We start from the raw sequence: 23,767 nt of genomic DNA, 5'->3' as shown, positions 1-23,767 counted from the left end.
ATGTATGTTTGAGTCTTCTCTGTTGGATGAGCGCAGGAACCATGGTTATTTAATTTACCTGTGTGTAGCCTGTGTTGTGGAGAAGGCAATGGCACCCCACTCCAGTACTTTTACCTAGACAATCCCATGGACGGAGGAGCCTGGTAGGCTGCAGTCCATGGGGTCGCTAGAGTCGGACATGACTGAGCAACTTCACTTTCACTTTTCACTTTCATGCACTGGAGAAGGAAGTGGCAACCTACTCCAGTGTTCTTGCCTGGAGAATCCCAGGGATGGGGAAGCCTGGTGGGCTGCCGTCTATGGGGTCGCACAGAGTTGGACACGACTGAAGCAACTTAGCAGCAGCAGCAGCAGCAGCAGCAGCCTATGTTGAGCCTTCAGAGTAAGTATCTGATAAAAGGAATGTAGAATATTGAATGAAACTATCAAAGACTTGAAACCTCTGACTACAGGAACTCATTACCATTCAAAACAGCCTAATTCATGCTTGGGCATTTCTGGTTGTTCAGAGTTCCCCTTTACAATGGTTCGGTTGTTATCTCTTCCCACACATTTGTTCCATTTTACCCCATCAGGCTGCACAGACTTGCTCTACAATGTGACAAACCTTTAAATATCTGAACTCACCCTCATGCCCCACTCTCCCCACCTGGCCTCTGGGCTTTGCTTCTGCGGACTAATAACCCTAGTTCATCCACAAGTGGTGTAGATATTAGTGTCTCTGCATGCTTTCAGATTCCCCCACCTGTAAGTAGGCAGGATGGTCAGAGAAGGCCTGACTTGCATGGGATGGTTACCTTCTGCATTCTAGAGTCTATTGGTGCTTTTTAATATCAAATTAACTTTCTAATTTTTTTTGATATATCCATTTTTTCAGCTTTTCAGAGAGAACTTCTAATTTAGTCTGGACAGATCCTACCTAAAAGGAAGGCAAATTAAATGGGAGATAATTATTATCTTGGAGGTGGGTTTAATCTGCTAATGGTTCATCTGTTGTGTCTTGTTTCCAAGAGGACTTATCTGGATTCAAGATAATTTGAATCTTTGTGAAGATTAAATCTAGGGAGTTAGATGGAGCATTTCTCCCTGTGTGATCTCTGTCAGGAATGTTTCTTTTGTGGCATCCAAGCCAATCATTAGGACTGCCAAGTCTGATTCTGGAAAACTAAGGTCTCCCCATGTGGATGCCTGACAGTTATGATAGAATTCTGAAGATTTTGAAAGGCAGTTGCTGAAAATGAATTTACTATATTTTTTCCCCATAGGGCTAAAAAGACACAGTTTAGCAAAAAGAATTTATTGATTTTTCATGAACTTTAATATTGTCTAAAGATAATTTTAAAATCAAACTATTAATTGAGGGCAGGAAAAGAAGGGGGCAACAGAGGATGAGATGGTTGATGGCATCACCAACTCAATGAACATGAGTTTGAGCAAACTCTGGAACATAGTGAAGGACAGGCAAGCTTGGCACGCTGCAGTCCATGGGGTTGCAAAACATCTGATATGACTTAACAACTGAACAGTAACAATGACATTAATGTAGAAGATGCAGGTACATGTAAATATGTAGGTATTTTTCTAAAAATAATCTATGAGTGAGATAAAATGTTCACATTTGGGTAGAGAAATAAAATTGTAAAAGAAAACAAAATTCTTTGCAGCTATTTGAATCCTCTGAAATTACAGTCAGTTTATAACTGTTTGGGGAGGTGGGATGATGGAAAACAGGAGGAGCAAGAGAACGAAGCTGATGGGTGAAGGTAGGGAGTGGAAAGGAGGAGAGGGGTGGGGAGTGGAAAGGAGGAGAGGGGTGGGGAGTGAAATGGGACGGTGAAGGTAGAATGTCTAAGTATTTCCAAGTGGCCAGAGAGTCCTTTCCTGCTTTCTTGCATGCACTTTGAGTTCTGCATTATGATATATTTATTAACTCAATGGTCAAAGTTAAACAATTCTTATGTAATAGAAATTCATTGCCCTGGGAAAAAAGACTTCTTTCACTTCCCTTTCACTTCCTTTTTTAGATGTATTCTAGTTGATTTATGGTGTTAGTTGGTTCCAAAAAGAGCGGCAACAGCCAACAGATTGTTCTACACTTCCATGAGATAGAAGATTATTCTTATTCAGTATTTGCAGGAAAGAAAAGGACTAAACTGGAGCCCTCCTGCGTAGGGCTTATTCCTCAGGGTTACATCTTTGATGATCACATGTGGGCTAATAAGAACTGCTGGGCTGATAAGTATTTCAAGGGTGTGTCATGAACTCTGCTCTTACTGATAACCATTTCAGCATCTGTTCATCTGTGAGGATTCTTTATGGAATGCCAGGGCATTCCATTTTTACTTTTTGGTAAGAATCAAAGAATGTTTGTAATTCAGACATTTTTCTTTCTGTTGGAATATGTAGATGCCCAGAAAGGAACAGGGGTTTACTTTCACTTGGAAGGCTGGAGAGTGGAAGGCCATGATGGTGGTAACAGACAGGACTTTAAGCTAGAAACTCCTGGGACTACTTCAAAGTGATCAGGCCTAAGTGGTCCTAAGACTAGTGAATCAATCTTCTTGCCAAGGTTGTGTAGTCAATAGACTTCTGACTTGAAAACCAAATCTTACAGTGTCCCCCTGGCCCTGAAATCCTTCTGAGTCTATTTCAAAACTCTTAATCCTCTTCCTCTTTCCCTCAAGAATCTATTTTCATGGGATGCTGGTTTTGAGATCTTCATTTTCCACTCCTGTGCAGAAAAGAGGTAACATAGCACGTCTGAGACTTCTAAGAAAGACCTGTTTGCAAGGTTGACTCTTAGTTGGCATTTGGGAATTTGGATTTTGGGGTATTTCCACTGTTCTCCACCTCACTGAGCCTAGAATATGCAGATAGTATAATTTATGCCTATCATCTGCCTTTTTTTGGCTGCATCACACAGCTTGTGGAATCCTAGTTCCCCAACCAGGGATTGAATCAAAGCCCTCAGCTGTGAAAGTGTCGAGTCCTAACCACTGGACAACCATAGAATTCCCTGATCATCTGCCTTTTTTTCTGAGAGTTTGTATTTGGAGTATGAACTAGGCAAAGGGTGCCTAAGTGACTAGCTGCCAATAAAAACCTTGGGTCCTGAATCTCTAATGGGCTTCTCTGGGCAGAAATATCATAAGCATGTTGCTACATTTTTGTTTCTGGGGGAGGAATGCATTCCCTGTAACCCAGGGAGGGAGAGAGCATTAGGAATCCTGTACACAGACTCCTGACTCCACCAGTATCTTTTCCCCTTACGGCCCAACTTACTATGTCACTGTAATAAATCCTAGCCACGTGTACAACCATATGCTGAGTTCTGTGAGTCTTTCTGGGGCTTCCCTGGTGGCTCAGATGGTAAAGAATCTCCCTGCAATATGAATCTCTGAGTGTGGGCTGTTCTGGGGGACCTCTGACACAACCCCTTATAGGACTCTAGTATTCCAATCCTAATGCTACACAATTCTGGTGAAAGGGTAAAAGGGAAGCATTTTTAAAAAGTTAAGTGGCAAATAAAGAAAATATTGACCTAGAAGTTCTGGTTCAGTAAAAACATGTCATTCCTTTTAAAAATCAGGAAGCCAATTTAAAGAGCTTGCCAGGTGGTTCAGTGTTAAAGACTCCACCTACCAATGCAGGAGATGCAGATTTGATCCCTGGGTTGGGAAGATTCCTTGGAGTAGGAAATGGCAACCCACTCCAGTTTTCTTGCGTGGGAAATTCCATGGGGAGAGGAGCCTGGCAGGCTACAGTCCATGGGGTCACGAAGAGTCAGATATGAGCACGCATGCACAAGCCAAATCATCAGTCATGGAAAACTTATTTACATACTTTATACTTACAGAATATGAACTTGCAAAAAAAAATGATTTCTTATAATCTTTCACTAGCATTTAAAAAAATAACAGCTTAATTGAGATATATGTCATATACCATCAAGTTCACTCTTTTGAAGGCTATGTGATTCAGGGGTCTTAGTATCACTATATAGAGTTATGAAGCTGTCACCACTAATTCCAGAACATTTTCATTACCACAAAATGAAACCCTGTCACCATGAGTAGTAAATCTCCATTGTCCCTTTTCCCTAGCCCTTGGTAACCACTAATCTATTTTCTATCTCCATAGATTTGCCTCTTCTGGACACTTCATATAAATAGAATGATGAAGTCTTTTGTCACTAACTTCTTTCATCCATGTTGTGACGTGTAACAGTACTTCATTCCTTTTTTATACCAAATAATATTCCATCTTGTGGATATACCACATTTTATTGATCAATAGATAGGCATTTGGGTTTTTTTCCAGTTTTTAGCTATTATGAATATTCATGTTCAAGTTTTGGCCTACACAGGTGTTTTCAGTTATCTTGGGTATATACTTGGGAGTGGAACTGATGGGTCACACAGCTACTTTAAGTTTAGATTTTAGAGGAACTGCCAAATTTTTTCCAAAGTGATTGTACCATTTTACACTCCCAACAACGTATGAGGGTTCCAGTTTCTCAAACATGCTCACTAACACTTGATTTTTTCTCTTTTTTGAATATAGTCATTTTACTAGATGGGAAGTGGCATCTCGTTGTGGCTTTAATTTGTATTTTCCTAGTGAATAATACCGAGAAGGCAATGGCACCCCACTCCAGAACTCTTGCCTGGAAAATCCTATGGACGGAGGAGCCTGGTAGGCTGCAGTCCATGGGGTCATGAAGAGTCGGACACGACTGAGCGACTTCACTTTCACTTTTCACTTTCATGCATTGGAGAAGGAAATGGCAGCCCACTCCAGTGTTCTTGCCTGGAGAATCCCAGGGACGGCGGATCCTGGTGGGTTGCCGTCTATGGGGTCGTACAGACTCGGACACGACTGAAGCGACTTAGCAGCAGCAGCAGCAGTGAATGATAATGTTGATCACCATATTACTTCTTATTGGACATTTATACATCTTTTCTGAAGAAAAAGCTGTTCAAATCTTTTACCCACTTAAAAATGAATTGTCTTTTCATTATTGAGTTCTTTATATATTCGAGATGCTATACTTTTATCAGATACACAGTTTATAAATATTTTCTTTCGTTCTGTGGGTTGTATTCATTTTCTTGATGGTCTTTGGCATTTATCGTTGATGAGGTCCAATTTATTATTTCTTTTGTAGCTTAGGTTTTTGGCGTCACATTTAATTCTCCAGTTTTGGTGGGGATTTAGATCACCCCACTTACTTTAGAATGTCCACACCCATTAGCCAGCACCATTACTCCATGATGGAAGGAGATTAAAAGTGGAAGGGGTTGGAGTATAGTGAGATAGAAAGAGCATGTGCCTAAAATCTAAAGATTGAGTCCAACTCATCTGTCATGGAATATAAGTACTTACTTTTCCAAACTTCAGCTTTCTATTTGCAAAAGTGGGTAGTTCCTACTTCATAAGGCTATTGTGAAATTTGAATTAGCTAAATTGCAAAAAGAGTTTACCGTGGTACCTGGCACATAGGAGGTATCTAATATACACTAGGCTATTGTCATTTTTATTAAGAGAAGGTGGGACTGAGCCTGGACCTAATCAAGAATTACTCAATAGAAGTAGAGCTATCACTCTGTTTCTGTGTATTTTGGATAGGCTGCTAAAACTACATAGAACTGCAGATTTGCTTATTATTATATAGTTTTCCAGCACTATGGAAAAACCTGATAGGCACACAGTAGGATAATTTTATTTCTTTTGAATTCAGGAATAAACAAAGCTATTTCTCTTTGGGATCCAAAGAAGAGACCTAGACCCAAAAAACTGTGGTGTCAGCATCACCATGTGTTTCTTATTATATATCATTAATTTAGGGCCATTTGTACAACTATAAAATGAACAAAACTCCCTGTCACTTAGGTAAGGGACTTTAAAAATGGTCACTCAATATTTCCATTAAATATTTACCATACTTTACAACATTATTTTAGAACTAACCCAGTCATTTAGTATTCACATAAACAGAGTGGTTTAGGGCATAAAAACATACTCTGTTTTATTATGATAAACCCAGATATTGAGGAAAGTTCAAAGTAAAATCATCTTAATAGGCTTCTTCTGTGTGGCAGATAGACTAATAAATGAGGCAGCTTCCAGTAGAAATATCTTATTGATACTTAAGAGAAAGAAGCTTTTTAATATCTTCTGTTTAACCAACTCAACCTAAAATTTTGTTATTTTATTCATCATCAAAAAGTTCAACTCTTGCTCAGTAATTGGCATAATTATACTTCTTAATGTGGAAAATTTAGCAAATATTAAAAACCCTTTTGAAAAAACCCATAATAATCCTATGCTGTGAAACATTTAAGCTATGCCACACGATTTTCTATTTCACTTGTTCTTAAGTTGCAATTCAGAAATATTCAGTGATTACTTCCGTCCTAAATAAGGCCAGAAGACTAGCCAATAAACTTAAGGGGATACAAAGATGAATAACACATTCTTTCTGACTAAAAATTTGGCATTTCAGTAGGTGATCTAGAGGCAACATGCTATCATTAATGGGAGAACGACAGTAGGATAAGATGAAAAATTTCATAAAGCCGATAAAGCAATTTGTGAGGTGTTAGCTGAAGTTAGAAATCAGCCAAAGGTGTGTTAAGTAACATTTATTGCCTGGAAAATTCCATGGGCAGCTGAGCCTGGTGGTCTACAGTCCATGGGGTCACAAAAAGTTGGATATGACTGAGCATACAAGTTCACAGGTAGCACTTATATATGGTAGGCAGATTTCTAAGCACTTAAATCCAGTTACTCATTCAATCCTTACAACGGCTTTTTGAGGTAGGCGCTATCACCCTTCCCCCACTTTAATAGGAGAGGTAAATGAAGTACAGACACGACAAGCTACTCAAATGAGGTGGGCTCCCAGACAATCTGGCTGAGGAATTGGTCTTCTTAACTACTCTCCTATGCTACTTCTTAACTCAAAGAAGAATTATTATTAGTAGAGTAGCTTTTGGATTTCTGGAACCTCTACTTCTTCAAAACTCCCCAGATGTGGGATATAATAATGCATATAAAGAAAAGATCTGATAACTCCTTTCTCTCTTTTAAAGATGTTACCACCTTTATGTTTTACTCTAAAATTACATTCTACATTAAGCATATGTCACATACTCTAGTATATATGGATTATATAATGTGGTCATCTTGTATGACAGTATGAATGGTCTCCTTCAAAGTATGTCTGTGTAGGGAATACGTTTTATTTCCATATTTTCCAATTTTGGAAATACCCTTTCATACCATCACAATAGCTTCCTGCATAGATTTTTTTTAAACTGTTAGATTATTTCCCATTTTGCTTTTATGAAATATTGATGATAATGTCTATTAGTCTTGATTGAAAACTTCAGCAACTACAGCAGGCTCAGTTTTGTAGGTCTAAAGCCTAAACAATATGGAGGACTTCTTTCAGAAGCACTACAAAATTAGGTGCAAAGAATGAATATTGAATTAGAAGTGCTTCATTCTGATAGGACCTAAAAGTTTCAGCTTAATTAGCCTAAATGATAAAGCACCACTTCAGATAGTAACTAAAATAAAATTTGAAAAAATTCCACAAGAATAAAATACCCAAAAAGAATGCTTCACTTTTTTTTCCTCAGAAGGATCTTGTAATTTTAAACTTTATATATCACTTCATCTGATTTTTTTCTCCTTTTAATTTCTCAGTTGTCTGGAAAAACTTTATTCACAACAGATCTCTCCATTTTGTGAGATGAGGAAGAAGAAAGGGTCAGTGATTTGCTCTAGGTCACAGAAGCCTGTTAGGGGTCCTTCCACTATTCTTTTCAGCAGATGAATTTGAAGAAAGAATATTTTGTATCAGACACAAAGAAGCTTCTTTTCTTAGGGTCTTTAGTGTTACTTTACTGGAGAAGAAGCTAAGCTGGGACAAATTTACAACAAAGTGAAAGCCCAAAATGTGGAATTCCTGAGTACAGAACATTGTTGGACAAATTTACAACAAAGTTCAAAGCCCAAAGTGTGGAATTCCTGAGTACAGAACATTGTTTCACCTTGTAACTGGTAGTAATGTTGGCAAGACCTTTCATTTTGATGTGACACAGACATTTTGAACCTTTTTTTTTTTCCCTAGAGATAATCACATCCCTCTCTGCCCCCTGCCTCCCCACAAAGTAGTGTAATTTTGAGGAAACTACTTAGCCCAGCATCTTGACAGCTGCTTGGCTCTTCAAGTTTGAATCTTAAATTCTCAAGTGTTTCCATGTTTCAAATAAATAAAAAAGTATTTTTTTTAAGCTTCATCTACTTTACCCCCCTGTTTTTAGCTCTCATTGAGTTGTTTTATTGTTTAGTTGACTTTGGGACGATCTGGAGAAGGAAATGGCAACTCACTCCAGTATTCCCGCCTGAGAAATCCCATGGACAGAGGAGCCGGGCGGCCTCCAGTCCATGGGGTCACAAACAGTCGAACACGACTGAGCAACAAACATGCACACTCGTACATCTCCCGTGCAACAGCCCCTACCTACCCTGTTACCTGTGACCCTGTGAAAGTCAAAGTGAGAGGGATCTAACCGGGTCTCCTGCGTTGCAGGCAGAGTCTTGAAGGCTGAGCCAGGGGGACCATTAGTGGTCCTACTTAGTCATTGGTCAGCGCCGCAGCTGGACCCGCCCACAAGCAACCGCCAAAGAGCCGCCAGTTAGCGAGTGCATTGAGTCAAAGGTGGGCCTGCGCAAAGTGGCGGTCTGCATACAGAGAGCAAGGTAAGAGGCCATTCCTGGCCTTCTACCCCAGACCCTCCAGTTCACAGGCTCTGGGCCAGCAGGTGAGTGGTGGGTGGGGGTTGGGGGTGGCAGGCCCAGGGAACAGGCTAAGAGCTATGTTTTGCAGGGCTCTAGAGCCCTCAGCAGGGCTGGTCGGGCCACGGTGGAGCCTCTCCCAGATCCCTGCCTCTGCGACCTAATGGCAGGAGCCGTTTGCTTAAGATGCAGTCTTCAGGACCTGGCTCCCATCATTTGTGTGGCCTGAGGAACCTGAGGGCCAGTTGGCTCCTGGGTGCCTGGCTCCCTCAGGGATGACAGCTGGACAGGGTCTGGGAACCTGGCCCTGAGGGAGCTGCCTACTGATATGATATCTGCCTCCTTAGCCAGGACCGGGACCTTGGAGGGTGAAAACTATGCCTTGGGATCTTGCCCTTTCTTGTCAGAACAGAGAAAAACATTCGTTTGGTAGAGATTTACGGGAACATCCTTACCTGACCATGACCCGAACTCAAGAACAAAGGATGTGACACCAAGAAGTTTGCAAAACTTATTACAAAAGGGCTTCGCTGAAAGCTTTCAGGGGGCTTGGGGGTTTTTAAGTCATTAAGTGACCTGTCTCTTTCATGGTCCTGCAGTAAACCTTTCTCTGTTCCAAACTCTGACATTTTGGTATTGTTTTGCCTCTGTGTATTGGGCTCATGGACTTTTGGTATTATTTATTGTGTTGTTTAAGTTGTCATATCTGACTCTTGTCAACAAAGGTTCATCTAGTCAAGGCTATGGTTTTTCCAGTGGTCATGTATGGATGTGAGAGTTGGACTGTGAAGAGAGCTGAGCGCTGAAGCATTGATGCTTTTGAACTGTGGTGTTGGAGAAGACTCTTGAGAGTCCCTTGGACTGCAAGGAGATCCAACCAGTCCATTCTGAAGGAGATCAGCCCTGGGATTTCTTTGGAAGGAATGATGCTAAAGCTGAAACTCCAGTACTTTGGCCACCTCATGCGAAGAGTTGACTCATTGGAAAAGACTCTGATGCTGGGAGGGATTGGGGGCAGGAGGAGAAGGGGAAGACAGAGGATGAGATGGCTGGATGGCATCACTGACTCGATGGACGTGAGTCTGAGTGAACTCCAGGAGTTGGTGATGGACAGGGAGGCTTGGCGTGCTGCGATTCATGGGGTCACAAAGAGTCGGAAACGACTGAGCGACTGATCTGATCTGATCTGATCTGGACTGGTAGCCTGCCAGGCTCCTCTGTCCATAGGATTTCCCAAGCAAGAATACTGGAGTTGGTTGCCATTTCCTTCTCCAGGGGGTCTTCCCAACCCAGAAACTGAACTCTGGTTTCCTGCATTGCAGGTGGATTCTTTACCACTAAGTTATCTGGGAAGTCTATGGGGATAATAAAACAAATTGGAGGGGGGGGACCCTTAAGATTTGACTCAGTGTCTGGATTATGACTTCCTGTTTGGGGACGACAGAGGATGAGATGGCTGGATGGCATCACTGACTCGATGGACGTGAGTCTGAGTAAACTCGGGAGTTGGTGATGGACAGGGAGGCCTGGCGTGCTGCGATTCATGGGGTCGCAAAGAGTCGGACATGACTGAGCGACTGAACTGAACTGAACTGATTGTATTTCTATAGTAACACTTCACCGACCTTGTCGCTGTAACAGCAGTTCTTGAGTGCCCTGCTTGCCACATACTGCACATGCCTAATCCTCAAAACAGTCCTAAGAGGTGCTACTTGCCCCATTTTACAGATGAGAAAACTGAGGTTTGGAAAAATTAGGTAACTAAGGTAATGCAGTAAGTGCTGGAATTGTGATTCAAATACAGGTCTGAGTAACTCCAGGGCTCCTGCCCTTCCCTCATATATTACTGTTCAGATTAGAAATATGTAGTAGTTTTGGTGTCATCTACAAACTGCTGAGGTGCCCCGCCTCCACGATGGTCTCATGTGATCCCTCCCTTTCTTGGGTTTCTCCCACTTGATGGTCCCCATGCCCATTGAATACGCTGGGCCAACCTGTGTAACCAACAGGATATTGCAAAAATGCAAAATACTTGTTGGTTAAGTATTGCTTGAGGGAACTACTATCCCAGGCAGAGAGAAAACAGGCACAGAGGCACGAAGCTATGAAAATGTGAGGCATCTCTGAGGGATTATTTATTAAACTAAAAACCAATGTTTATTAAATTATTTATATTTATTAATTTAGTTTTAGAGTAATTAAGCTTATTAAGCTTAAATTAATTCAGTGTAGAATTAAGTTAAAATTAACCTTATATTTATGGAAACAGGAATTTCAGCCTATGTTGCTCCTCGTAGCCTTTTAGTTGTGTACTTTTCTCCTCTCTCTTCCCAATGGCAAGGGTAAAGCACTTGGGACCATAGTGAAGCAAACAGCAGTTGAGATCTAATAATGAATTAGAAGAAGAGTGAAATTAGTGTGAGAGTGAAAAGATTCTAGACTTGGAGTCAGAAGATCTGAGAGGTCATCTGACTTTGCTATTAGCTGCTCTCCCTGCACTGAGCATATTACCAACTTGTCTGCTCCTCCTCAGCCTTCCTGGGGTGTGGTCAGCAGCACCCCAGCAAGGGTCAGCTATTCTGGTCAACTCAGGGGAGCTCCTTATGTATCCATCATCCACCACCATTCATTCATCCAACATTTATCATTGTTTAGCTTACGCCAGGAACTGTGCTGAGTGATTGGTTAGGAATAAAAGGCAGAGTGTAAGGAAGAGAGATATTAACAACAAGTAAGATTGAGTGTGTGATAAATGCAGTAATGAAAGTAAACAAAAGGTACAATGTAAGTCCAGAGAAAGGGGGATAAGGTCAGGGTAGACTTTCTGAAGGCAGTGGTACCTGGTCCAGCTTTGAAAGACAGCTCAGACTGTACTCTGCCCGTGTGTCGTAGCCAGTGTGTGTGTGTTAGTCAGTCAGTTGTGTCCAACTCTTGTAGGCAGAGAAGAAGGTTCAAAGGCCCAGAATTAGCATGTGTGGCTGGAATGTAGTCTCTCTGGGGTACAAACAGGGCAAGAGATGTGACAGAGAAGCCGACCAGGTCACAGAGTGCCCTCCTCACAGTCCAAAGGACAATGCTCAGAGATAAATCAACACTCTCGTATGATACGACCATTCCTGCTTCCAAGTTTCTTTTTCCTTTTGCAGGAGCATGGTTGGAGTGAGAAAGGCTTCCCAGGTGGTGCAGTGGTAAAGAACCCACCTGCCAAAGCAGGAGATTCAATAGACATGGGTTCGATCCCTGAGTTGGGAAGATCCTTTGGAGTAGGTAATGACAACCTGCTCCATTACCCTTGCCTGGAAAATTCCATGGACAGAGGAGCCTGACAGGCTACATGGGGTTGCAAAGAGTCTGACATGACTGAACACATATGCTTGGAGTGAGGCTTGTTCATGGCATCCTGTTCTGCCCCTTTGGGTTTGTTGGAGGGAATAAAGTAGGAGTTTCTTTTCCTCCAGGATCATCCTGGCAGCTGTGAGACTTCCACATTAGGAAAAGTTTATTTTGTCCCACTAAACATTTGAAATGTGTAGTTTATTTCTAGATCTAAGTATTGCAACATTGGGATTAACAGGAAATATGCTGTGGGAAATTATAGCTTGGAGAGTTCAGTCAATAATCTTTTAATCTTCAAGGTACATGCACCTTCTCTACCTTTTATGGTTGTCTGAGTGTGTGTCTATCTCCAGCAGAAACTGAAGTCCCTTGGAAATAGGAGCTGACTCTTTAGCCATTTCTTTTTTTTTTTTTTTTTTAATTTTTTTCTTTTTATTTTAATTGGAGGCTAATTATTTTACAATATTGTAGCAGTTTTTGCCATACATTGACATGAATCAACCATGGGTGTACATGTGTTCCCCATCCTGAACCCCCCTCTCACCTTCCTCCCCATCCCATCCCTTCTTTAGCCATTTCTTTACTCCACAGGAGTCTCTCCTTATCATAGAGTTTCTTCTTTGTGCTAGGTGCTAGGGATACAGAGACAAGGATGTATTCCTGGCCTCTAAGAGCTCTAGGTGGCAAGTGAATATTACCATTATTACTCTCCCATTGCCTTATCATAATCACAACTAGTGTCAGAACATTTGCTGTGTGCCAAGCACTTTCTGTATTATCTCACTTAATACTCTCCACAATCCTATGATTATCTCCATTTTACAGTTGAGCAAAGTGAGGCACTGAGGAATTACACAGTTTAGAAAGTGATTAAACCAGATGTACACCAAGCAGTACTCCCTAGACAGAGCATCCTTACCCATAGATCTTAGAAAGTATTCTATAACTTTCTAATAAATGAAATTACCCACCATACTTGTTCTTTTGTTATTGCTCAAAAGCACATAGAGCAAATACCATTGTCTTTTAACATAAATTTAACTGAAACTCACAGGATCATAAAAGGACTAAATGTAAAAATCAGAATCCCAGAAAAGTCTTCTTAACTTCATTTTTTCAAACAGAGAATTATGCCTGTCTCTGAAACCAGTGTCCCCTCTGGGGTTATAAAAATCACCATGAAGAAACTGAATGAAATGACCCTTGAAGTTTGGATTTGATTTTTGGAAGTAGCCCAAATAATTGGAGCTAAGCCAGGTGAATAAATTGGTTAATGAAGTTGGATAACTATTTTGGTTTTGTAACTGGCTGCGTATTCACTGCATGAATTCATTTCATTGGTTCAGTTTTGCCATATGGCAACAACAGAAAACTTCTCTTCCTTTTCTGTTACTTGCTTTCCTCACCTAAGCAACATAGAGAGTAACCATAATCCATCTATTGCAGGAAAAAACCACCAAAGTTTATAAGGTCATATCTCTAAAAATTCCCATGAGTATGCCACAGTGCAAATAGAGGAGGCTATTATTGTTACTGCTGGCTTATGTAGAAACAGTTACTCATTACTTATGTACTTCTTGGCAGGGCTTTCAATCTCCCTCATCCAGCCCCATATAGATACACATGGAGGAAACTCCTAGAATTTCCACATCAGTTACCCTTGGCTGGTTTTATTTTGTTAAACATGGAGGAGAGGTAGGAGGGAGGAAGGGAGGGAAAGAGAGATAGAGAGGGAAGGAAAGAGATGAAGGCATGGAAATGAGTCTGACTTTTAAAAAAATCTGTTACAACAAAAAAACTCTTAATGAAAGTGGGACTTGAAGCTAAACTTATCCATATCCATAGATTTCCATGAAGTTTTAAGACCAAAAGGCTCAGATCTCCTGGAGAACACAGATACAGAAACAATTAGAATCAGGAGTATGTCAAGAGTTTGTGGATCGAAGGCTTATACTACTTTAGGGTCTTCTTTAAGAGAAATTAGGAACAAAAAATTAGTCATGAAAGGGAATATATATTTAGAAAGAGAAAAGAAGTCAAGTTATTAGTTTAGAAATAGCTGACAAACTCCATCAATATCTCCAAATCCAAAAAACTAATGTAACACTCTTATAAATTAACTGTCTGACATATTCTATGCTGTTTTATTTTTAACCGGTACTTGTTGATCCTTTCATATGACACAAGTTTTGTAATTTTCAATTAGAGATAATACAGTCTTTTCTCTAGAAAAAGTTTGAAATTGAAAGTGTTAGTCACTCAGTCATGTGCAACTCTTTGCAACCCCATGGACTGTAGCCTGCCAGGCTCCTCCATCCATAGGATTTTTTCAAGCAAAAATTCTGGAGTGGGTTGCCATTTCCTTCTCCAGGGGATCTTCCTGACCCAGGGATTGAACCTGAGACTCCTGCCTTGCCAGCAGACTCTTTACCATCTGAGCCACCGGGGAAGCCATGAGTTTTATCAATAGGTTAGACATTTTCAGACAGTTTCAAACCTGTTCTTGATATTGTCATGCTAAGCGGAGAAGGCGATGGCACCCCACTCCAGTACTCTTGCCTGGAAAATCCCATGGGCGGAGGAGCCTAGTAGGCTGCAGTCCATGGGGTCGCGAAGAGTCGGACGCGACTGAGCGACTTCTCTTTGACTTTTCACTTTCATGCATTGGAGAAGGAAATGGCAACCCACTCCAGGGTTCTTGCCTGGAGAATCCCAGGGGCGGGGAGCCTGATAGGCTGCCGTCTATGGGGTTGCACAGAGTTGGACATGACTGAAGCGACTTAGCAGCAGTAGCAGCAAGATGTACTATGTGACACAGACACAATGGCTGCTTTTAGTATTACCTTGGGTTTGTGCTCCATAAAGAATTCTGATAAATTGTGTAATGAGCATAAATAAAATTTGGTATACTTATATCAGCTGCATTATGAAGCATCAAGTCATAACAGGAGAGAGAATTTCTGGTTTGACTTGGTGTTAGTGAGAACAGAACCCAGAAGTTACAATTTACACGTGTGATGATGGGAAGACCTTGCCGGAGACAACCTTCGGCTCTGTACATTTCCAGCTTAATTTCTCTTCTATTACCTATGTGCTTCTGATGCATGGCACTTGTAGGACATGTTTATATTATGGAATCATCTTTGGTCCTGCACCTTTTCCCCCCCTAACGTTTATTTATTTATTTGGCCATCACAGGTTTTAGTTTCAGCATGTGGGATCTTCACTGTGGCACGTGAACTCTCAATTGTGGCATGTGGCATCTAGTTTCCTGACAAGGATTCAAACCTGGGCTCCCTGCATTTGGAGCACAGAGTTTTAGCCACTGGACCACCAGCGTAGTCCCTGTTCCTGCACTTCTGTGTCACCAAGGAAGGTGAATTTGCTTAGTGGAGTATTCCTGGAAGCCAGGAGGACTAGTGATAACTTAGCACATAGAAATGATGGCAAATCCCATCAATATATTCCACTTATCTCTAATTAAATGTATCTCCAAACAACTTCCCCTTAGTTCACAGTGCCAAAAATGCCCTTGGTTACCTGACTGGAGGGGACATGTAACAGAGAGAAAATTGAAATGAAGAGAAGGCAATTATAATTGTAGTTAAAATATTATCTGAAAAGTTTATTAAAATGTACAACTACATGAATATCTTGCTAGGGACATTCCCAGGGCCTTGGAAGGGCCCAAATAAGTGAAGGTAGAAGATTAAGCTTCTTTGGTTTTATGATAAATACTTGCCTTTTGACAATTCACTCTGATACATAGTTAATATGGGATAATAAGAAAAGGCTTCTAGTTTTGAGGGCAGAAGTAAGGGGGCAAGGGAAGAGCTTTGATGTTATACTAAACCTTTCAGGAGGTGCATCTGGAAAGGTGAATGGGAATTTTCAGACTTACTGCATTTACAAAAGCCTGGTAATAGGCTTGAGCATGTGTATTGTGAGAATCATTAGACAGTAGGGAAGTATCTGGCACAGTTTGGGAAGGAGACTGTAGGTCCCTTCTCTTCTGGCAATGTTAGTGCTGGGGAGTTCTCTTTTCTTCTTGGAAAATTCTAACTCTTCCATCAAAGAGGCCTCTTCCTCTGTATGCCACCTCCTCATTCTAACTTCTACTACATCTTTGTACCCCAAGGCCCAGCAGAGTTCACTGATCCTGCCATCTTGCCCTCACCTGCTCACCTGACCCCACCTCACCTCACTCCATTCGCTGAAATACTTGCCTCATACTCAGGACACTATTATCTTTCCCCTTAACACAGTCCTGCTTTCTTTGATTGCTAGCCTTCACCCCCGTTCCTGGAGAAGGAAGCCCATTTCCTAAAACTCAACCTCCCTTTAGCTTCTAAATGTCACTCAACTCTTCAACTCCTGTGAACAGGAGCTGAGGCCATGGGGCTTACCTAGTAAAAATGGATCAAGGTATAGTATCTACTATGTTCCTGTTCTTCAAGTACCAAATAGTCTTCTATCCTTTCCCTAATTGCAGAAATGGGACTGGCTAAGAAAAAGCAAGGCTCTTGGGAGGGGAGAGTGGAAAGGAAGAAGGGTCAACATCTCCTCTACCACTCACTGATGACAACTGATGAGCAGAGGAGTGGAAGCAGAGTCGTTGGAGCCGCTACGAGGAGGCACAGTGAAAGTGACTCAAGGCTGTTTTGAACCCACCAAGTTCATCATCCACTGCAGCCTGGAGGTTCCCCAAACCATAGCCCAGCACTGGGTCCATCTTAGTTTCACATTCCAGCTCGGTACTGCCCCATATTTGCCCTCTTTTGTTGTCATCCTGGCCCTTGTTTATACCCCCAAAGCCCATGGCGCTCCTTTTAACACATTAGCTTCACTGGCAACTTTCATCTTTGTCTAAAATGGAAATAGACTGACAATCTAAAATGAAATATTTTGGAGAAACAAATTTTTAAAAAGCAATAGACCTAATGGCTAATTTGTATAGTAAATCTCCAAAAGCTAATTTAAAAATACCTGATTTTTATTTGCTGAATGACTAGTTTATTGAACTGTTAATTCATCAGAGCCTTTTCCAGTCTATTTATGAAGCTTAAAGCAATTCGTGTTTTTCAAGACCTTCCAGTGTTCTGTATTTTGGGAAATGATGACTTCTCATGAACTTCAAATGAAGTACTATATGCTTTATGAATGCCAGAGATTTTCAAATGAGGATTATCTTAGTGGAGGCCGGAAAAGCACTCAATAGTTTCAACAACCTTTTAAAAAACCTCAACAAGAAGGAAACTTCTTTAACCTCAGAAAAGTTGATAAAATCTGAAATAAAAGCATTCCCTTTTAAATTAGGAACAAAATGAAAAAGCCTGGAATTACTATTTATATTCAACATTATATGGAGTTTCTTGTTGTATAATTAAATAAAAAAGATTTAAAAGGACTAAAGTTCAGAAAGGTAAAAAATTTTTTTAAATTTCAAATAATATTATTGTCTACAAAAAACACAGTCTGCAGATTATTAACATTAATAAGATTTAGCAAGAATGTGGAACATAAGATCAATTTAGAAATTCAATTATATTTCTGTACAACATCAACAAAATAAAATGCAATTAAAATTTCCAAAAACAACAAAGGTGTAAAGTACCTAGGAATAAGTCTAACAAATGATGTGCAAGACTTCTGTGTAGAATTCTCTAAAACTTTATCAAAGGATATTAAAGATGTAATAAATGGAGGCACCATCATGTATATGAGTAGGTATATTGAACACCATAAAATGTCACATTTTCTCAAATTGAGCAATAGATTTTCTGCAATTTCAACTTTTAAAATAAATCTTTACTTGACAAGCCACATTCTAAAATTTAAATGGAAGATCAAAGGGTCAAAAGTAGCAAATCACTTCTGAAGTAGGTAAGAAGTCTTGTCTTATCAGATAAAAAACTTTCCTTGTAAGTAACAGTAATGAAGACAGCAATGTGTCATAGAGCTGCATAGCAGATTAATGGGGAAGGAAAGACTATTCGATAAATAAGGTGGGAGGATTCATTATCCATATAAATGATTAGATGATTCCTTAATTCACACCAGAAACAAAAATAATTCCAAATACATGTGCTGTTCTGTGCTTAGTGGCTTAGTCACGTCTGACTCTTTGTGACCCCCTGGACTGTGGCCTGCCAGGCTCCTCTGTCCATAGAATTCTCCAGGCAGGAATACTGGAGTGGGTTGCCATGCTCTGCTCCAGGGGATCTTCCTAACCCAGGGATCGAACCCAGGTCTCCTGCCTTGCAGATGGATTCTTTATGGTCTAAGCCACCAGGGAAGAATTCATTATCCCTATAAATGATTAGATGATGCCTTAATTCACACAAGAAACAAAAATAAATTCCAAATACATAAAGGATCCTAGTTTGAAAAGAAAACATATTTTTAGAAGAAAATACACGAGCACATTCTTTTAACCTCAGAATGGAAGGAGTTCTTAAGTTACAGAAAGTGCAAATTATTAAGAAAATGAGATATCACCTCACACCAGTCAGAACAGCTATTATCAGAAAGACAAAAAATAACCAGCATTGGTGAGGCTATGGAAAAAAGGGAAACTTCATGCACTGTTGGTGGGAATGTAAATTGGTACAGCCACTATGAAAAACCATATGGAGGTACTTCACAAACTTAAAAATAGAACTACCATACAATTCAGTATTTTTACTCCTGGGTATTTATACAAAGAAAATAAAAACACTAATTCAAATAGATGTATGCACTTCAGTGTTCATAGCAGCATTATTTATAAAAGTCAAGATATGGAAGCAACCTAAGTGTCTGTCAACAGAAGAATGGATAAATGTTTTGGTATATATATACAACAGAATATTACTCATATACTATAAAAAGATCGAAATTTTGTCATCAACAACAGGAATGGACCTGCAGGACATTACATTTAGTGAAATAAGTCAAATAAGTCAGAGAAAGACAATGTATGATTTGACTTATATGTGAAATCTAAGAAATGAAAAAATATAACAAAACAGTAATAGACTCACAGATACAGAGAACAAACCAGTGATTACCAGAGAGGAGAGTGGTAGGGTTAGGGACAAAATAGGTCAAGGTGATTAAAAGATACAAGCTACTAGGTATAAAATAAATAATTGACAAGGATGTAATGTTTAGCACAGGGAATATAGTCAATATTTTATAGTAACTTTGTATGGAGTACAGTTTATGAAAGTATTGAATTACCATGTTGTACACCTGAAATGTTGTAAGTCAACTATACTTCAATAAAAAAAAAGCAAACTAATAAGTTAAAAATAAGAGCTCAGACATAATAGGCAACTTGAACAGACAAGTCATATGCTGGAAGAAAACATTTGCAACATACAAAGCTAACAAAAGATCAGTATTGGGAGTATTTCAAAAGCTATCTAAAAATAAGGAAAAATTAGTAATCTCTCTCCATTTCTGCTTCCCCAAAGGGTCATACATTCATAAACAGTAATTTAAAAGAGGAAATGAAAATGACCAATAAACATACTGAAAAGATGCTTCTCTTGTCTGAATAAGAGACATGCTCATTAAAACCGTTTATTTTGAGATGCCATTTCACACCCTCCAGATTAGAAAAAAATGAAAATTTAGATAATGGCAATGTTGATGAAGCAGAATAACTGCTGGTAGTAGCCTCAATGACACAGTACTTTGAAATGGAATTTGACATAATGAGTAAAGTTAATCATGTCCATAAAATGCCCCACTGTTCCCCTCCTAGGTAGGAACCTTGGAGACAGTCTTGCACAAGCAGACCGGACACCTGGGCAAGATGGAGCATTGCTTGAATGAGCAACAAACAGGAAATATCCAGAGAGGGGCAAAAGGGAACATCACATCATGATACTCCCCTAAATCTTCTAGTGGTTTCCCACCTCAATTAGAGTAGAATTTTAAACTCCTCATCCTCTGCTTGTCTATCTGATTTCATCAGGTGCCCATTGTGGTTCCTCAGGACACATGTCTTCTCCACTTCAGAGCAACTTGCTCCTTTCCAGTAATTTTGTGCTTGGCTTTTTCATCCTCAAAGTCAGCCTAAATATCACTTGGAGAGTCCTTGGCTTGCCACTTCATCTAAAGTAGTTTTTCCCATCTTATTCTCCATCTCTGCCTTGTAATTGTTTCCTATAATAATATACATTAATATTTAAATTATGCATGTATATATGCATTAATTCATAGTTTTTTTTTTTTTTTGCCTATGTTCAATGTTAAACTCATAACTTTTATGAGGACAGGGACTAGGTCTATCTTGCTTTTGATTGTACTTGCTGTGTCTTCCACATAGCCTGGCATATAATACTTAGTCAATAAATCTTTGTTGAACTGAATGATTGAATGAAAAAACTGCATAAATTCTATGTGTCTGTTTGAGTAGTTTGTTGATCTGAGGGTACATTTGATTAGTTCATGGGAAAGATAATGGGATAATACAACAGCCACATAAATTCCCAACATTTATTTAGAAGGTAAAGGAAAGTGTTTATCTTTTTTGATTCTTATTTAAATTGAAGTATAGTTAATCTTCAGGGTTGTGTCAGTTTCAGGTGTACAGCAAAGTGATTCTGTTATATGTATATGGATATTTTTTTCAGATTCTTTTTCCTTATAGGTTACCACAAGATTTTGAGTATAGTTCCCTGTGCTCTACAGTAGGTCCTTGTTGGTTTCTATCTGATTTTTGACCTCAAATAATTAACCAACACATGACTGAGTGCTTCAAAAAATTATTTTAAAAGATTTTATACACAATATGTTAAGTAGATCTTTAAACTAGACTAAAACTCAAGAGCCAAAATATTTGGAGGTATGAATAATGTTTTAAGATAGGTTCCAATACACATAAAAAAAAACCTTACATATACTAATATATAGATTTAATGTTGAATATTCAAAGATGCAGGTAAAATAGGCCTGGGCTCTTTTTAAAAAGTCTTAAATATGGATTGATTCAGGTTTTTATTTTATTAGTATTCCATTTATCTATATTTATTTAGGTCATATGTATTATATTTACTTAAATTATATTTTGCATATTTTATACATTTTAATAGTTTTATACATTTAATTTAATTTTTCCTGTTTAGATCTTGAGCTACAAGAAGAGTTTGCACTACAGTCAATGTAAAAGAAGGATTGGGTAGGCAAAGCAATTAAAGAAACAAATTTCAGGAAAATATGGAAATAATCCAAGAGTTTTACATTTTCAATCAGAATTGTACTCTTACTCAAACAATTATAATGCAAGTAAGGTAGATTTATTTTATTGATGGATGGAAAAATTAAACTAACTTTAAATAGATGTATTGAGAAACATTTTATGTAAATTCAGCCTCCTGATGTCAAAAACTTTTAAAAAATGAATTTGTCTTCCTAAACTGACAGTCTAATATGTGAATGCTATTAGTGGGATTTCTTTATTTTCTATTTAATTTTTAAAAGCTATAATTTTGAGTACTTTTTTGCATAAATGATTTAAAATGATTAAAAAATAAATCAGACGATTGACTTTCTGGATATGGTGCTATGCAAAAGTGAAGTTCAGATGTGGAGGTTCCTCTTCTACCTTGACTTGATTACTTTACATGGAAGTTACATTAACATTTGCATCAGATGGAAAGTAAATTTTAGGTGGTTAGCATGCTGTAATGTATATAGAAGTAGAAATAAAATGTTATAAACATGAAACATAATATTATAGACCAACGTCACCTCCATTAAAAAATTTACACCAAGGTTGGATGAGTTATAATCTATAAAGGTTTGATTGCATTGTATATCTGAAACTAACATAGTTTTGTAAATCAATTAAACCTCAATTTTAAAAAAGTTGAATGAGAAACTTTTTTGTAATGGATTTCCATCTGCATTTGGTTTCCCCATTGTATAAGTTGCTGGAGAATTATTCTGAGACAAATGAATGAAGAGTAGATAAATGAATTTTCATTAAAAATATAAATTATCAGAGTGGTGCTCATGTAGGTATTAACAATTATAGCTAAAAAAGATATGTTCTGAATCTAGTCAAAGCTGCTATAAATCGTTTTACAGTAAGTAGCAGGACCAGACCACAGCCAGTATTATTTTAACATTTAATTTAGAAAGCTCCAAAGAAGGAAACTGTTTTGATATTTTAATAATTACTGTTCTGATACTTGGGTTTCCTGGTGGCTTAGATGGTAAAGAAGCTGCCTGCAATGCAGGAGACCTGGGTTTGATCCCTGGGTTGGATCCCCTGGAGGGGGGCATAGCAACCCACTCCAGTATTCTTGCCTGGAGAATCCCCATGGACAGAGGAGCCTGGCAGGTTACAGTCCATGGGGTCACACAGAGTTGGAAACGACTGAATGACTAAGCACACAGCATATTCTGATACTTATACCATAATTTTGACAGCAAAGGGAGGTTTTTGGTTTAACCGTTTGATTCAATGGACATGAATGAACTTGGGCAACCTCTGGGAGATGGTGAAGGACAGGGAAGGCTGGAGTGCTACAGTCCATGGGGTCTCAAAGAGGTGGACATGACTTGGCAACCAAACAACAACAACCACACCACCACCACCACCAATTTGGTTTCGCTTGCTATGAACCTGACAGTGGGTCAGGAATCAAGTAACTGCATAGCTGGCCAGTTTTCTGGTACGTAGTAAATAGTACTAAGAAGTCAACAACAATTATTGTCCTTCATGGTGATAAGAGTTCTGTTTGCTCAACAAATCTCATCCTTTGCTAGGTACTCCCTTAAAACCTACCAGCCCAGGGGCCTGGGCTGTGCCCTCTCTTTCTCTTTGGCAGAATCCTCCCTTTGGGGATGAGGAAGGAGCTCTCCAAGCAGTATCTGTTGGGTGGCTGAAGCCATGGGGTCGAGGGCGGGCAGAGAGGATGTACCCACCTGAGAAACATTAAGCTGGGGCTGTCAGGAATGCTGTTCTGGGCCTCTGCACCCGACTTGCCTGGGCTGCCTGGAATCTCAGACCGGAACATTGTGTCATTGCCTGATGAGAGCCTTTTCTTCACCATTGTACACTTGTCAATCGCCAGCTCAAGAAGTAAACTCAAGGGCTCATTTTTCAAGCTCCCCAATAATGTGAAAATCTCTGAGTTTCAGCCTTGTTCGGTTTCTGCTTTGCAGGAAGCTCTTTCTTCACATGACTCCTAATCTAGCTGAGGTGATTTTTTTTTTGAAGCCAGTTAATGAGTAACATGTAAGTATAACATGGAGTGGTTTCCATCCTACCCACATTTGCTCTGAAGGAGAAATAAACATGTTTGGCAGACTCAGCTTTCAGTTTACTAATAGGAACACCATATGACTCTGGATTTAGGCAGAAACGTCTATGGAAACTCAAAGACTTAAAAGAACAAGATGCAGAGATAGGCAGTAACGAAACATTAAAAGCAGAAATGTTTTCTTTAACCTCCCGAGTCTGATCAAAAGGGCAGGGAATGTGCTTGACACCTTTACACGTATAGGAAATAACTAGCCCATGTTTGGTAAGACACACAGGAGGCTGTGTGCTGTGGTGCTGAGTCTCTGGGACCTGGAGAGCTCTAGAGTTCTTATGGAAGTGATACGTTCCAAGTTAGGGGAG

General features: G+C 39.5%; 1 protein-coding gene and 1 long non-coding RNA gene across 3 annotated transcripts in view; one reads left to right on the top strand and one right to left on the bottom strand.

Annotated features, from left to right (window-relative positions):
• GRAMD2B (GRAM domain containing 2B) overlaps positions 1-23,310 on the bottom strand; it is a 121,396-nt gene extending 98,086 nt beyond the window's left edge. The window contains exon 1 of one of the 2 annotated variants that reach the window (XM_006056365.4): positions 23,068-23,310. In XM_006056365.4, coding sequence (XP_006056427.4) covers positions 23,068-23,195 — 128 coding nt within the window. In that variant the 5' untranslated portion in view covers positions 23,196-23,310. The remainder of the gene's footprint in view (positions 1-23,067) is intronic. The other variant, XM_006056364.4, reaches the window with a different exon arrangement.
• On the top strand, positions 4,883-13,431 carry LOC123466170. Its single transcript, XR_006641421.1, has 2 exons — positions 4,883-8,834; positions 13,269-13,431. It is a non-coding gene; the product is annotated as an uncharacterized LOC123466170 (long non-coding RNA).
• Positions 23,311-23,767: the final 457 nt, after the last annotated feature.

Source organism: Bubalus bubalis, chromosome 9 (genome assembly GCF_019923935.1).
Source record: "Bubalus bubalis isolate 160015118507 breed Murrah chromosome 9, NDDB_SH_1, whole genome shotgun sequence".
NCBI classification, from domain to species: Eukaryota; Metazoa; Chordata; class Mammalia; order Artiodactyla; family Bovidae; genus Bubalus; species Bubalus bubalis.
This window is presented reverse-complemented; position numbering and strand designations above follow the sequence as displayed.